Source organism: Clupea harengus, chromosome 15 (genome assembly GCF_900700415.2).
Source record: "Clupea harengus chromosome 15, Ch_v2.0.2, whole genome shotgun sequence".
Taxonomy (NCBI): Eukaryota; Metazoa; Chordata; class Actinopteri; order Clupeiformes; family Clupeidae; genus Clupea; species Clupea harengus.
In genome coordinates, this window is record NC_045166.1 from 18,810,371 (window position 1) to 18,826,735 (window position 16,365).

Genomic DNA, 16,365 nt, shown 5'->3' on the forward strand with positions numbered 1-16,365 from the left:
AGAACATGTCTTTTAGTTACGGGATGATTCTGTATTTTATGGGATGATTCCGTATTTGATGGGACTGTTGGTAACCCTAGCAGTGACACAGGGGCCAAGCACCAAAGCACTACCAAATTCACCCACGCAGAACGCAGGACTTCATTCACGACCCTGGGTTTCAGTCTGTCAAACTGTTTAAACAGTGCAACTGCTGTACCAAAGGCACTAGAGCACCTTCAAAGCTTTACTGCATGGCATATTTTCCTGCCTTAAAAGAGGAAATCAAATTATAGATATTGTCTTCCTTTATAACTGATCTGATTTATGAACTCTATAAAGTAAGGGCGCCCCCTGGTGTTCAGGAGCTATGTCACCGCATCCAATCTAGCCTCGGCTTGGTATACCCCCTTATTATGGCTCTAGAGGAAGGTTGATGATTTATTAAAGGGATTCTATTTGTGAATTTTACGGTGTAGTATTCATTTAAAGCAGAGACAAACAAACAAACGTATAAATAGATGGTGTGTATTCAGTGGCATAATGCATCATACCTCACATTTACAGGTCACATCAGTATCAAGACATTAATAAGAACATGATACTTTCATAAGAAGTTATTGTTATGAAGAAAAGTGGCAAAAACAAAACTCCTTGCAGCTGGTCAGTGTACAGAAGGCAGTGACCCAACCTGTACACTGTTGTAGCATTTCAAACCATAAGCAGCCCTAAAAATAAACAGCCAGTCCTTGCTTCACACATGGCAGACAAATGACCAGAGGGAACCTGACTATAACTCCTTCCTGAGACTTTACAGTACTGTGCAGATGTCTAATGGCATGGACACCCTCTGGGTCTCATGCAGACCCACTTTGGTCATGTTTGAGGTTAGAGAAAATTTCCATTTCTTTGCACCATTAGTGGAAAAAAGCCCACGTAGAGTCACTCCTCTTGGCTTATGCATACATTGTCAGTTGGAGCCACTAGAAAGAGATGTGATTGTGTGTGTGTGTGTGTGTGTGTGTGTGTGTGTGTATGTGTGTGTGTGTGTGTGTGTGTGTGTGTGTGTGTGTGTGTGTGTGTGTATGTTTGGTGTGGAAAAGAATTAAAAAAAGTTAAATTACAGGCAGGAGAGAGGGCACATATGGACCAATTATATTTAGAGAAAACTCATTGATCATGCCTCAAGTTTCCATGAGTCTTACCTCAAGAACACTGAGCTTTATCATGCCTTCACCATCTTTGTCAAAGGCCTTAAATGTTCCTGTAGAAAAAACAACAATTATTTGCCATAACACCACAAAAAAAAACAGTAACGTTAAATATGCACATAACAACACAATGAACCAATGCCGAACATTTAGGCTGGTCATAAAATAAAATAAAAAAATAGATTCTCCTTTTTTGAAAGCAGTCAGTGGACAGTGGAGGGAGTACGTACGGAACATCCCCTCTAACCGCACTAGACAGCAGATGTAACTGTCGAAGTCCAGCTCCATGTTCTCATCAGCGTAACGCATGGCTATAATATTATATAGCTGGTTATTGAGGTGGAAACCTTAGGGGAGCAAGAGACAAAACAGAAACATTAGTGTGAGAAAAGTCTTTGACAGACTTTTCATGATTTTCCCTCATTGGGCCCTTAACCCCTACAGGGGACCTACAGACATGTGTACATATATAACTTTGGGTATATGATGTGAGCAAGGGCATATCCGAATGATGGGTGCGCTTCATAGGACGTTAGAGCAAGCTCATGACTCATAGAGTTTAACTGAGAGAGAAAAACTCCCCTTTGAATCAGTCTGACCTGCATCTTCCACAGCGTTCCTCATCTCATTACTCTTAATGGTGCCAGAGCTATCAGAGTCGTAGCGCTTGAAGATCACCTGCAAAACAACAACAGCACAGGGCATGGACCTCACCGGAGTGTCAGATGCTACTTGTGTTTATCTTTGTTTTGTTTACATAAGTGTAGTGTAGATTTTTGACTGAGGTAGTCCATACTCTAAGCAGCACCACCATCAAACCCCTTGTTTTTGGACAGAGGTACACAAAAACATCTGTGTCATAAGAGTGAATGAGGTCACACAAAGAGGGGCTGGCTCTCTGTTGGCTACCTGCCACTCTTTGATCTTTTTCCACAGGTGTTTGAACTCCTGCAAGTTGAGGTTGCCACTGCCATCAGTCTGAGAGGACCGTTAAAGAAGTAAAACACATCCCTGAAAAATTACACACACCACAACTCTAAAGACCACAGTAGGAAGGATTATTAAATTATATAAAATTATCTGTTAACTTCCGGAATGTTCTGAACACCTCCTGACAGTAAAATGGACTTCATTCCTGACATGTTTACCTTTACTTGTGGCTACATGTGAAATGAGAGACCATTCTAGAAGAACTCTACTGGCTAACATTTTAGTCTTTCCATCTCATTACAAATTTTGAAGGATACATCCATTAGTGCAATCATGCTCCTGCAGCTTTCCAAGCTAAACTCCACTGTCTTCAGTTCAATGTCTACACGATGAGGGAAATGGAATAGAACATAGTTAGCATATCAGATAAATAAGCGATGTTTATAGCTGTGCTGACTGACTTTCTCAGGGCTCAGAGTGTGACTGTGGCTAGAACCGGCTACTCACGTTTAGCCACCACCTTGTTCAAGACACTTCTGAGCTCATTGGCACAAATCTCCATGTCCTTCAAAGAAATCGAGCCAACAGGGGGCAGTAGAGATGGTAAGAGAGCAAGGAAAATATCAGAGAGAAAGAGAGAGAGAGAGAGAGAGAGAGAGTAGAGCTGTTAGGGGAGGGGGGGGGGGGGTATGTTCACTTTGGTGTAAATACACGTAGTAGTAGCCTTGTAAATATACACCTCACAGCATGTGAACATGCAGAGCATGAGGAGCATGTAAGTGGAGTATGAAACTACAGAGACTGGGCTGAGTAAGAGGAGTATGGAACTACAGGGACTGGGCTGAGTAAGTGTAGTATGGAACTACAGGGACTGGGCTGAGTAAGTGTAGTATGGAACTACAGCGACTGGGCTGAGGAAGTGTAGTATGGAACTACAGCGACTGGGCTGAGGAAGTGTTGTGTTTCTGTTGTTGTTGCTATGCGCCAGTGTTACCATCTGTAGAACATGTCAAATGTCCTTACCATTTAAAGCATGGGTTAATTGCTATGGATATAGAAACACGGACACACACACACACACACACACACACACACACACACACACACAGACCAAGCTTACCTCCCCAGCAATCTGCTGGTAGATCAGCCTGAACTGCTTTTCCTCTTCAGTCTCCTGTTCCTCCTCAGGTTCGCCTGGCTACATGAGGAAGATGAGGAAGGATATGATGATGGAGGTGATAGGTGAATGAAATAAATGGAAAGGATGAATGAACAGATAGGAATGACAGGACAGAGCAAGAATGAACGTGACAGGATGGAGAAGAGAGGGACAGATATAACATGCAGTGCATACGATAAGCACATAGGCCAGACCAAAAAGCCACTGCCCTTTTCAGCTAGCTGTATGGCACACTGTAATAATACACAATGCTTTGTTTTGCTCTCAAAAGATATAAAGCTGGCTGCAGAAAAGCACTCTTAATTCAAATACGGGTTTGAGCAATCCTGTCTTATATAAATCCCATATTACTTTGCAAAACAAAAGATTATTACCATACATATAGCTTCTGTTTGTAATAGCTGTTTTCATTTTCCCCAGCACAAAGACACCATGATGGCAGTCTGCTGGCAGTACATTTATAAGCGTGTTTAAAATGTTAGCGTGTATCACGCTATACTGCAGATACGCTTGTCCATGCCACAGAATTGCATGCAGCTACCTTGACTTTCTTTTTCTGCTCAGTTTCTGGCTGTTGGATTAAAGAGGAATCAAATTAAATCGAAGACTTGAAAAAGGTTCATGTTGGTGTCAGATGACAGACATTTTGCTACAGAACTGAGTGAACAGCAGTTCTAAGTCATGCTTCTACAGTGTCTAAGACGATAGCGCATCTTTGGTGTACCAGTTCACAACTAAACACTTTTATCATTGTGCCATATATTTTATACATGAGATATTTCACATCACGGAAACATTCAATTTGGAATTTCCATTAGGCATAACGATTAATTTCTCACTGTTGTTATTCTTCCATTTTTTTAATCAAACGTTTTTGTATCTATACTGACTTGATGCGAAAAGAAAAACAAACTCCAAGCCAGGTGCGATATGCCTGTCTGTCTCCAACCACAGGATGGCGCTGTGAAGAGTAAGTATTACTCTGAGCACAGTTCAGCTGCTATCAAATCTCACATGGGATAATTTGACCTTTTAACAGCCTTAGCAGTAATTGTGTGTGAGTGGTGTCTATTTATGTCCAGGGGATGCACCTTGTGTATAGTGTGTACTGTACATACAAATATGTGTCTTGGCAGCACTAAAGGTACGTGCTACATGTTTACATAGAAAGTGTTGCCATAGATAAGGATCTCCTGACAGTAAAACAAATAAACACATGAAATGCTATGGAACTGCAATCTGATTTATTCTCACATATCGTTCCCGCATATCTATAAACACTTTGATATCCATAAGTGTTACTGAAAGTGTGCTCTGTGTATATATATATATATATATACGTATATTTATATATATATATATATATAAAATCATGTGTGATAATATATGTGGCTCGGGTTGTAGTTTCCCCTGAAGACGTAAGCATTACATTAACAAACAGATTTCGGGTCATGATTAGTCCAAAATGAGTCCATACAAATACAATAATTACAAGTAGTACATATTTCCAGAACACCCAAGAACACCCAAACGCTAAAATCTCTGTCCAACCTGTTCAAATCATACCTTCAGTTTCTTCTTCTTGTATTCCTGTGAATGGAGAGAGGAATAATAATTTCACCTGAGATCTGAGACTTGTCACTTTCGCCTGCGCTTAAAGAGATGACACTACTTAATGGACATCAAATCTGCTGACAAAACACCTATAGGCAGAATCACCAGAACAATGTCACTTTAAAATACACTTAAACTGATTCCTGTGAACAAAAAACCTCTTTTGTGGAGATACCATCAACTATTTCAACTGTATGAAAGAAGCACATGGCTGAGTCCCAAAATCAACTTTAGACGATGACCTAGAAACTTTCTCTTTTCCACCAAGTAGCTACACAGTGTGGACCTATAGCCGCGGGACAGACACACGAGGAGAAACATGTCAGGAGACGTACCTCTGGCTCATCAGCCTCGATCGTTCCCTCGATCACCCTGGAGAAGAAGAGCACAAATCTGCTGTCAGTCCCCTCTTAAAGACACACAGAGGGCCAGGAGATTTGCCCTCAAAAGATACAGTCATTACCACACATAAATACACGGAAATTATCAATGAACTCACAAAACCTTCTAAACCTTTACAAGCAGGGGACCAATCCATTTTCACCAATCTATTTTTAATATCCTACATAAATATGGAATACATGTATAAATCATGTTTAAATGTATAAACACCCCCACCCCCCCTCTGTCACTCACTCTGATGTGCTCTTTTTTTCTGTGAAGATTCTCAAAATGAACTCGCTCTCCTTGTGAGGGTCAAAGGTCGAGGGCACGATGACGTACTCGCCTGGCATCAGGCGCACACGCTCAGTCACCTCCCTGAGGTTGACGTAGGACTTGCTGCGCGCCGCTGAGCTGTTGTACAGGAAGAAGTCTGTGGACAGCGGCTTATTGCTGCCATGGAGCTGGGTCAAAGGTCATCAGAACACCACAGACCGATAAAGACAGATGGAGAAGAATGGTGGAAATCACACAAGAGAAAGGATAAAGAGTGGGGTAGGATGAAAGTGCAAAAACGAATTAGTTCAATTTGACAACAAAGTACGCACTCACGACATATGGCACTTAAGTTCACTACCGAGCCACTGAAATAACCCTCAGTGGCGTAGGGATGCTCCCAGACTAATGCAAGTCTTTTATTTATGCAACAACTCATGAACATGCTAAAATGTCTGAAACACCTTTGAGAGAATATGGGCCTCAGGGCCTCATCAGGGCCTCATCATGAATCTGATGTTGGTAGGCTTACCTCCTTTGGAACCTGAATAAAAAGCGGGATAACAAATATATATAATAATAATTAACCACATAATCAGATACATCAAATACTAAAAATAGACAGGGAACAACTGAACTGCACAAATGAATCATAAATGATGATGAATGATGTCATTGGTGGCCTATGCTGATCAAATTGTATGCGCCTTTAAAGTGGGATATGTGTGGGCTCAGAATGCTATGTTTAACAGTAGGCACCTCGTAGACGAAGAAGCCGATGGTGTGGAGGACCGCCCCCATGTGGCGCTCTTTCCGTCTGCCCTTCTGCATCAGGGCTATGACCACAGTGCAGCCCCTCTGTTCATCCTCCTGTTCATCGTCCTCCTCCAGGAGACAGATGCGGTACTGAGGATTCGTCCAGAAAGTATCTGTGGAAAACAGTAGGGGTATACTTCTGTCAAAAATGAAAAATGAGCTTAAGGATAAGGTCATGGTGGTAGAACTTTGTAGTCACGGAGGTAGACCCTCGCTGTACCCTCAGTGGTACAATTAGGTTACCATTTTGATTATACAAAACACAACACAACACAATACTACACAGTACTTCATTAGTGTAGGGCTATACATCAAGAATGAGGATATATTTACATATTATAGATTTATTATACTGACAAAGGTAAAGGCATGGCAGAATAAATTGGCTTATTAAGTTACATAAACATCCACAAATAAAACAGACTGTATGTGTACCAGACCTCACCTGGGAAGTTCCTGCAGCCTCCAGCAGAGCAGCCCTTCACCCAGCGGCCCTCGTTAACGGTCACTGTCCAGTTACTGGTGCCGTCATCCTTAAGAGTGTCAGGGGTTAAATTACAGATCTCCAGCTTGGTGAAATTATCAAGGAAGTTCTGAAAAGACAGCCTAAAAGGAGAGAGAGAGATGGAGAGAGATGGTAAACATGACTTAGACTAGTTAAAACTGAAATCAACAAAAATGAAGGTCTGTGATCATGAGGGTTCTTGGTCAAGTAGGTTAATCTGAGATCCAACATCATCTTCTAATTGTGTAAGTGTGTGATTGCCTTAATTGGTATTTAACACTAAAGAGCACAAAGACACTGAAAATCAGATATTGTTTGCTGTCCAAAGTGTCCTGAGGGATTACAGAAGCAGCCTAGTACCAAAACTCGCCCCCCTCGATGGGCATTAGCCTCTTTTTGTCCTGGTCGGAGTGCACCAGGGATGTCCAGTTGTTGGACACACAGGTGGGGGAGGCGGATATGCCCCAGGGGTCACGCAGACGCACCAGACGAATCCGGGTGTCTTTCAAGTCCTTCTGGGCCCCCTTAGAAGCCAAACATGACTGTGTGTTAAACACAAATGGACGCTGATGAAGCAAATTTATCGGCCACACAAAACTCTCACCTCTTCAACAGCAGTGATGGAGTAGGCATGTCCTTTCACTAAGCCTGTGGAGGTTTTGGTTGTTTGTTCTCTTGAGACTACTTTCTGAGAAAAAATAATCAAGGCAAAGACAAGTGGCACAGAAGAGAGAGAGAGATAGGAAAAAAACACTGGATAAAATAAAAATGTAAAACATTTGCGTACAGGCAACATTTAGGGTGCATATTGTAAAGGTTTGAAGTTGTTAGAAATTAACTGATTAGTTATTCAAGCTAACCCAGGTTTAGCATCCAGGTATTAAACATTATATCAACGTTATGAGCTATGTGTATGTGTAAGTATGCACACTTTGTTTTTGGCTATTTCTATCTCATTGTACACATTTGGATGTTAAAGTGGATGAATTGGAAGGTATAGATCAGATATTACATCTGATCTGTGATCATTTTTCTATATACTTTGTCTTGTAGTACACTGAGCTTGCACACTATCATTTTTTGAAGTGTTCTAGAGAGACTCACATCTATGGAGCTGCCCATGAGGGAGCCTCTCTCCAGGGCTTTCCTCATGATTCTGAATAACTCCTTGGGCGCCTCCTCGACCTCAAAGAACTCCGTTACGCCCCCAGTGAAGTCCTCCATGGCCTCAAGTGCGTTCCCTCCTTTGAGGGCCTCATAGGAGCCATGGAGTCTGGTGGCAGAGAGACAGGTAAAGGTGTGGCAGTAGAGAAGTATTCTTCTCTATACTGATGTTGATAGTGGGGAAATAAAGTTTTTTATACTCCTTTTATGGGATCATCAAGCTAAAAAATTTATCTTGATTACATTTATGAGGATCTACTGAAAAGGATACGGAATATAAAACGCAGACGCATAAAAATCACAAATTATACAATATCTGTGTAGAAAAGAAAATGTAAGCCTGGGTTCACTCACTTGGCATAAGCTTTCTCCAGGAGAGCACTCCAGAACTCATTCTTCTTCCCAGACCTTGTAAAGGCCAGCTGGTTGTTGCATGTTGGGAGCCGGTCATCCACCACAACGTCCATCCATTCCCCATACCGCCAGATCTGAACATTACACCAAACAACTACTACCACTCACCAAGCTATGAAGCATGTTCATAGTGTAAAGATTCAGAAAATAACTGTATTGTTATTACAATAGGACACCTTACAGAGCATTGAATCATATTGTGCAGAACAATATACAAATGACCAATGCAATCGCTAATATAAAAATAGCTACTTGCACTCTTGTAACTCAAAACATGCACTTGAAATAGCAAAGCACACATTTATGGACAGAGCACATATTTATGGACATATTTATGGACAGTTGCAGACAAAACTGAAGATTATACCAAACAATTACTACCACTCACCAAGCTATGAAACATGTTCATGGTGTAAAGATTCAGAAAATAACTAAAGATTAAAATAGGACACCTGGAAGTGGAAGATGCCAGCATAGTTGTCAGTGAAGCTCTGATTTGGTGGGATGACCCTGTACAGCAGTTTCTCATTCAGTGTCAAGCAAGCGATGGCTGCTAGGAGCCAACAGTCACCTGTAGAAGGGGAAAGGAAGTTAACAGTGCTTTACCTGCAACAGAAAAGAAAGGCTCTGTGAATTCTTCTCTGTAGAATCCACGTTGCATCCCAGACACAATGCACAGGTTTCTGTTACATAAAGACCTAAGTGGTATAAAGTTTAATTTTCTCAAACATTAGCATCACTAGGGATAGGGGTGCAAGTGTTCACATCCTCCTATTTCAAGACCAACAGTGGGTTTCGATTGTTGAGGCTGACTGTATTCTCCTGATGACAAGCTGGTGCTAGGTTTAATTGGTTTCACATCTTAGGCCCTGGTCTGTCTTTCTGCCCAAGCTAAATTATTCTGTCTTAACTGCTCCCAAATGACACGTCTCATCTTTAAACAATATGGGCAAACCTGTAAAAGTATACTGAAAGTCCCTGCATCTGCATTTAATGAAAAGGATATGCACTCATTTGGAAGATAATTCAGAACAAATCTGGTGTTTGTGCCAACCCTGATTAGGAACAAAATGAGATCTGTCACATGCAGTGCAACAATCGGATGTGATGTGATTGTGGCCAGTCTCAGCTCCTAAAAGCATTTTGTGGAGTAATGATAGTAAACTGTGAAGGCTTTAAAGTCCTGGGACAGGTGTGTGTGTTCTGGTGTGCATCAGCTCGCAACACGTCCTCTCCTTACTCCCAACTGATCCGAGAATGAGCAATGAGTCACCAGCTGCTCTGGTGTTGCTGTTACCCCCCCCCCCCCCCTCCACTTTGCTGTGTAGCCTCAGACTTGCCAGAGTTGTCAGGCCACTGAGTCTGATCCATCTGGGAGAGCCAAAATGTCACTCCTCAGTCCTGCCACCTGGTGCTCAGCTCAAGAGGAGTTTCAGAGGGACATTGATTGATCCGGGTCCAGCTTTTCAGGCTCATGTGGACCTGTCCATCAATGCCAAACCCCTCCCCCCTCCAACTTACCTCCACTCACTCTGACCCATCTGTCCCTTTCTCACTTTTTCTGTTCACTCGCTCTAACTTTCTGCTGCTGCTTTCCTTTTCTCACTCTTTCACATGTGCATTCCATTCCTTCCCTCCATTTCATCCACTTTGTCTTTCCCTGCCCTCTTTCCTTTGCCTGTCATATTGTCCACCTTTCTCTCTTATTATGTCTCTTTCTTTTTTCATCACATGACATATCTTTTCACTTTTAAATATTGTACATTGAAATTGGTTCAGAATGTGAAATCCTCACCACATTAGTGCTTAACGACTGAATCTTACCAAGGTCTCCTTGGCAGATGTCAGTTCTGTTTGCTCCATCAATGATGAATTTGGGATTATCACAGATTTCCTGTTTGATGCAATCACAAAGAAAAGTACAGCTCTATAATCTGATTTTAAGGCCAGAGGTGTTGTTTTTCAGTCTAAAATTTGTCTCAATCCTGAAAGTGGCTGTAATGAATTATTATTATTATTATTATTATTATTATTATTATTATTATTATTATTATTATGAAACCATGACATTTGTAGCTTTTTGGAGTAAAACATTTAGCCAACATTAATGTGTTACAGAAAAGTGTTGAGGACTAGCTAGCGTTAGTCTGGCCGTGTCCTTCCCTAAAACTGGTGACAGAACATGAGGAAATCTGCCAGCATGCCAGCATGCCCCTTCAGACCACCACTCTTACCAACACTCAGACCAACACTTAAAGCAACACACGTAGAATGTAGAATCTGCTATAAACAACTATTTTAAGTGTTATGACAGATAATACATGGATGTGAATTTGGTGACAATTTTGAAGGATTACATGACCAAATGGATGCACACATCGCACATAGAATCTTTTGGCAGACTGTCCTGCCCAGTGAGGTTATCTAGTCATTATCACTGCTTGCATGGAACTTGACACATTACCTGCACATTGCAGCCCCATTCAATAAAACCTGCGCTATAGGACCAAGGCCACATGGGTCAGTTTGGAGAGTATGTGATTCCTCAGACCACTGCTTTAAAGTGCAGTGATAGCTGATAGCTGTGTAGCTGATTAGCTTAGCAAAACTGCTGATGATTACTCTCAATGATGTTCCATGTGGGAACTGCATCGTTATAATCATGGTAGGTTAAAAGGCTTTTGTTGGGTTGAAATAACTTGTTATAAGTGTCTGATATGGCCAAATGCAATTGAATACACACATCTCGTCAAAAAAGAGAAACAGAAGCTGAAAGTTGAAATTTGGACTGCGCCCAGTCATCCCAGTCATGTAAACAATGTAAACTCCTCAAAAAAAGAAACGTTATTTCGGTCGATTATTACTCCCCTTTAATAACACCTATTGGTATTGTATTTTATATCGTTGGAAAGCCTGATTAGTCACCTTTACAACGAGGTACAGTACTTGTAAGGATCGTGCATTCGTGGAATGAGCAACACAGCTAACCGTGTGGGTAGCGGGCCAAAAAGATTTGCCAAAATCCCCTGCAATATTCTTCTGTTGGTATTCAGTGAGATATCGGAATGAGATTCTGGAGCCAGTGGCGATCCCATATCTCCAGAATCTGGGACCTAACTCCATCCTCCAGGATGACAACGCTCGCCCCCACAGAGGCAGGATCATCACAGAGTACCTCCAGAATTTGGGATCAGCTTGGGCGTGCTGTACGTGTCAGAGTGACCAACGCAACCATGTTGGCTGACTTGCGACAAATCCTGGTTGAGGAATGGGATGCCATCCCACAGCAGTGTGTGACCAGGCTGGAGACCAGCATGAGGAAGAGGTGCCAAGCTGTTGTGGCTGCGTATGGATCTTCCACACGCTACTGAGGTCCCTGACAGTGTAAAATTAATAAAGTGTAAAAATGGCCAAAATGTGTTGTTTTTTCCTTATTACTGTGAGAGAGTGCAATCATCCAATCCACCAAGCAACTCAAAACGAGAGTGAATACCAACAGAAGAATATTGCAGGGGATTTTGGCGACTAATCAGGCTTTCCAACGATATAAAATACAATACCAATTGGTATTATTAAAGGGGAGGAATAATCGACCGAAATAACGTTTCCGAACTTATTTTGAGGAGTTTATATTTGAAGGGCAAAAGACATACCACCATTATGAACCCCTCCGTGAAACCACAACATGGGTTCTACTGCAGATGACAGATTTAAACCCTGAAAATTGTGACCATAAATCAGAGATGACATAAACTACCACCTATATAATTTACAGTCGTCCTAAGATTTCCAATATTTCATCTCCAGCAAAGCTTTTAAGACTCTGCGGTTAGGTTTTATGCTTGGCTGGTTCCTTGTATGATCAATTATTTTATTGAACAATATATATGTCAATATTGTTCTCTTAATTAATGGTAACAGATAATTCTGTCACATATGGAATTGTCGACCCTTGCTGTTTCTTGTAAAGTTATTTGTGTGGAGTCTCATGACTGAAGCCCATCAAAAAATAGTAGTGTCTTCTATAGCTTGCCACAGCTTTTTGAAAGTGATCGGCCACAATGAAGATGTATTTTGCAGACCTCCAAGCACTGACAGCTGGTACTTTTAATGACCCGCATGCCCTTCCTGGCCAGTGGATTAATCTTTATGAGGTTTCATTTATTGCAGCCTCTGAGTGCAAGACTATTGAATACATACAAGGGCATGACTTCGCATGGATAGAGTATTTGGCTATCAAACTGTCACTGGAGGGTGGGTCCATGGCCAGTTGTTGATTGCACATTATGTTAAATGTGTCTTTGTGCTGGTCATTGTTGTTAATGTTAACATTTGTAAACAGCTGGGAAAATAAGCAATATCCAGACCTGACTGTAATTGAAAGAAAATAAATCAGACTGACAGAAAACAACAGTGCAGTGAGAGCAGCCTATGTGTTCATGAGAATAGTGAACAGGAACCGACAGAAGATGTTTCACCATCCCTGGTGATAAACTGTTGTAACATGACCATGGTTGGGATCATGCTATGACAGACAACTTGTTAAAGTGAGACAACAAAAGGACCCCCTGGGCCACCAACCATGCTCTAGCCATGGGACACTCCTGTGGTAAATTATGACTCAGTTATTCCAGACGTGATCAAATGATCAAATGAACTTTAATGACACAAATGCATAATATTGTCCCTTCTTTAATTGTATTATTTGAATAACTATTCCCACTGGCTTAGTAGGGGGTGTTTCATGAAGAAAATAGGTGTGAGAAAATCCTGTGTGACCATCTGGTAAAGTAATATTGACTTTGGTCATCTGAACTGGATGCAGTTTCACAGCCAACACAGAAGGTTGAACATATTGGCTTAGCTACTTGACATCCGTCCAGAGAAACGTCAACCTCTCCTCTTTCCCCAGTTTCATCCCAGAAAAAGATCAAATAGGGCGTTTGGTAAGCTTATGGGTTGGAGTGAGACTTTCCCCCCAAATTTGTAATTTTTTATTATATGCACTGGCCAAGGATATTTTACTCAACTAAAAATCATGGACCTTCTTGGACCTTCTACTTTTTGTGAAGGTTGAAAGACTTACCTGACCTCCTTATACTCATGCCAAAGTATTGAGATGTATTTCATGAAACCCCATTAAAGTTTATCGACATCAAAAGCATTGCCATTTACCATGTATAGGTCTTTCGCTCTCTGTGATCCATATTTTCCCTTAATCCCATTTCCAGTGGGTGTTGCGGTGTCTTGTGTGAACTTATCTGTAACACGACCAATGTAAAGTCACTCCCCATGCCAGATGTCTAAGCCATTTCAACTCTTACGTTTAGCCCAAGTCAAGGTATTAGTATACCTTGGTGACATGAAATATTTATGGATATCTATGTATGTGCAATGTATGTGAACCAGTAATAACTTTTCGTCTATTGCATCCAAATGTCCTCAAAAGCCATTCATAGAGAGGTAGAGATCAATTTGGTTTGCAATGCGTTAAATGTGATATACAATCTATTGGGAAAGTCTATTGTAGAACATTGTGATGCAGTGGCAACAGGTAACGAGAATCACGCAGTGAAAACATAACTAATTAGGACAGCACAGGATGGGTGATACAGGGTGAATCTCATCTCATGTTGTTCCAGTTTAGACAGGCAAATGCCAAAACTAAAGTTCAGCAATTCCGGCGAACTGAGTCACCCCCTGTTTTCCATACCTCTCATGAACTGGCCCTCATTCACATCACATGGGGTGCCCTGGGGGACCATGGGTAGGCAGTGTCAGATCCTTGACTGAGGCCACCGAGCAGCTGGACCAATTCTGAAAGACGCTCAGTTCAGAGGTCTAATTAGCCAATAAGTAAAGTTCAAGAGTTCGTTGCCATTAGAGCGATATTGGCACAGGGTTCTTTTTATTTCAGAGTTCAACTTTTCTGTGTGTCTTTTGCTTGTAAGAAGTAGATCTCATATTTCATTTCCATAAACTTGAGGTGGTAAATCCAAAATAGAGTCTTATTTCCTTCTCCCTCACAGAACAAGGCGTAAAAACATCTTCTCATAAGAATATATATATATATATATATATATATATATATATACAGTATAAACAAGTGCTGGCTTTAGAGGGCATGTGTTGCGGATCTATAAAACCAACCCCTTTGGCAAGAGGCTGATGCTCTCCGGCAGCGAGCTCAGTGACTCACGCCAGGGGATCCGCTGTTAGCTCATGCCGAGCGCTGTTTGTAGAGCTTTGCCTGGTGCTGTGGGTCAGCTGCCTGAGATTTGAGAATGTGACAAAGCTGCGATATGCCCTAACAGACTTGCTGCAGAGTCACTTCTACTCTCTCCACAAGCATTCCACCGGTGGTGATGTCATAAATGGAGAATTCCTGTCAACGCTGATCATTGAAGATTTGGAACCAATGATGTATAATGAACAGAGAATACCTTTTGAGAATATTTAAATCAGTGTTTTGAACAGTTGTCAATGTTGTGTGCTTGTCTTTCAGCTCTGTTTTTGTCAGTGAGTTTTGCCAGTTATTATTTCACCTCTTATTTCATATTCTATATATCTCCAGTGGAGAGACTTAGGAGGAGTTTTTACCCACAGGCAGTGAGACACTTGATCTCAATTTATTTAATTCAGCACTCTTTCCTTATTTTTATTTATTTATTTAATTAATTTAATTTAATTTAATTTAATTTTTATTTTTGCACAGTGTGAAGCGTAGACCCTTTTACATTTCACTACATTCACTACAAAACACTTGAATTGAATTGAATATTCAAAGTTCCACAGCCAGACATAATAGGCCAGGTTCTAAAATGGTCCTCTCACATATCCTATGACTTCGGTCAAGAAATAAACCTGTCATAAGGAAACTGTGGAAACTTTTTTCAAAAACTGACAAGGATGTCATTTTTTGTGGGCTGTGAAACGTGGGCTCTGAACCTAGAGGCCATTTATATCTAACTCATAATATATTTCCCTGTGTTCATCTTTATTTTTTTACTTACCGAAGGGCGTTTCCATTCAATATTAAGGGGAGGTGCGCAGCTATAGAAGAGTGAGGAGTTGTCAGCAGGGAACAGAGGGTCCTCAAACACCACCTTCTTGTGGACGTACTTGTCTCGGAGCTCCAGGAAGTTTTTTAGCCGTTTGGCATCCTTCACAGCTTCATTGCGGCTCAAGATGGCGGAATAGGTGTTACCAGGGGATCCGCAGGTGGTAGCCACCAACGTGGTCCCAACCAATGGGGCCGCTTCAGTTGGTTTCACAGTTTTGGTTATCACTTTTTCTTTTTCTCTACTCTTCTCCGAACTCCTCTCTACTCTCCTTGCCCCTTTCATATTTGATATCCAGGGGTCACGAGAAATGTTGCAGAAAGAAAAAAGGAATTTTAACCACAAAATGAGATTGACAAAGAACAGTGAGAGAAACTTCCTTAGCTACTTCCCACTCCTCCTCCCCTGTCCTCTATATTGTGTGCTGTAGTCACACACACTCTTTCTCTCTCTGCCTCTCTCTCTCTCTTTCTCTCTCTCTCTCTCTCTCTCTCTCTCTCTCTCTCTCTCTCTCTCACACACACACACACAAATCTGACAGGCCTATATATAGACCTCTTGAAGCATTGGGCTGTGGTGTTGGTAAAGGAGCTTCAGAAGGGATGTGGGAGGTGGTGAGGTTGTGGTGGTGCTGCCACTGGGAGAAGGGGGTGTCATTCACTTCTACTCCTCTTAACCCCTCTGTCAGCTTCTAGTGTGTGGATTGGCTACTTTAGGTGGAAGCATTCTAATGTCATGTCTAGAGATTTAACCTTGGTAGGACACAGGATGGAGACAGACAGCTTCAAGTAGCCAGGCAGGCTCCCTCACTATAGCCTTCAATGACTTTGGAGA

General features: G+C 41.6%; 1 protein-coding gene across 2 annotated transcripts; it reads right to left on the reverse strand.

Annotated features, from left to right (window-relative positions):
* Nucleotides 1-374: 374 nt before the first annotated feature.
* LOC105908979 (calpain-3-like) lies at nt 375-15,996 on the reverse strand. 2 transcript variants are annotated; one of them, XM_012837552.3, is made up of 22 exons: nt 15,484-15,996; nt 10,295-10,364; nt 8,923-9,041; nt 8,411-8,544; nt 7,997-8,165; nt 7,497-7,580; nt 7,253-7,416; nt 6,833-6,993; nt 6,331-6,500; nt 6,104-6,115; nt 5,551-5,759; nt 5,250-5,286; nt 4,867-4,890; nt 3,842-3,871; nt 3,241-3,318; nt 2,628-2,685; nt 2,438-2,502; nt 2,100-2,168; nt 1,790-1,868; nt 1,421-1,537; nt 1,185-1,243; nt 375-962 (listed from the first exon to the last, which is right to left on the reverse strand). In XM_012837552.3, exons 1-22 carry the CDS (start codon nt 15,814-15,816, stop codon nt 936-938), a joined length of 2,268 nt encoding a protein of 755 aa, XP_012693006.1. In that variant the 5' UTR covers nt 15,817-15,996; the 3' UTR covers nt 375-935. The 2 variants fall into 2 exon arrangements, with proteins under 2 accessions (XP_012693006.1, XP_031437623.1); XM_031581763.2 differs by lacking the exon at nt 3,842-3,871.
* Between the last annotated feature and the right edge of the window lie 369 nt (nt 15,997-16,365).

Excerpts from the sequence above, each read along its gene's own strand:
- LOC105908979 (XM_012837552.3), bottom strand. The coding sequence starts at position 15,816 with ATGAAAGGGGCAAGGAGAGTAGAGAGGAGTTCGGAGAAGAGTAGAGAA. Across the intron at positions 8,545-8,922 it reads CTGGCATCTTCCACTTCCAG|ATCTGGCGGTATGGGGAATG; the intron begins GTGTCCTATTTT and ends TGTAATGTTCAG. Across the intron at positions 2,503-2,627 it reads GAACAAGGTGGTGGCTAAAC|ACATTGAACTGAAGACAGTG; the intron begins GTGAGTAGCCGG and ends CTCATCGTGTAG.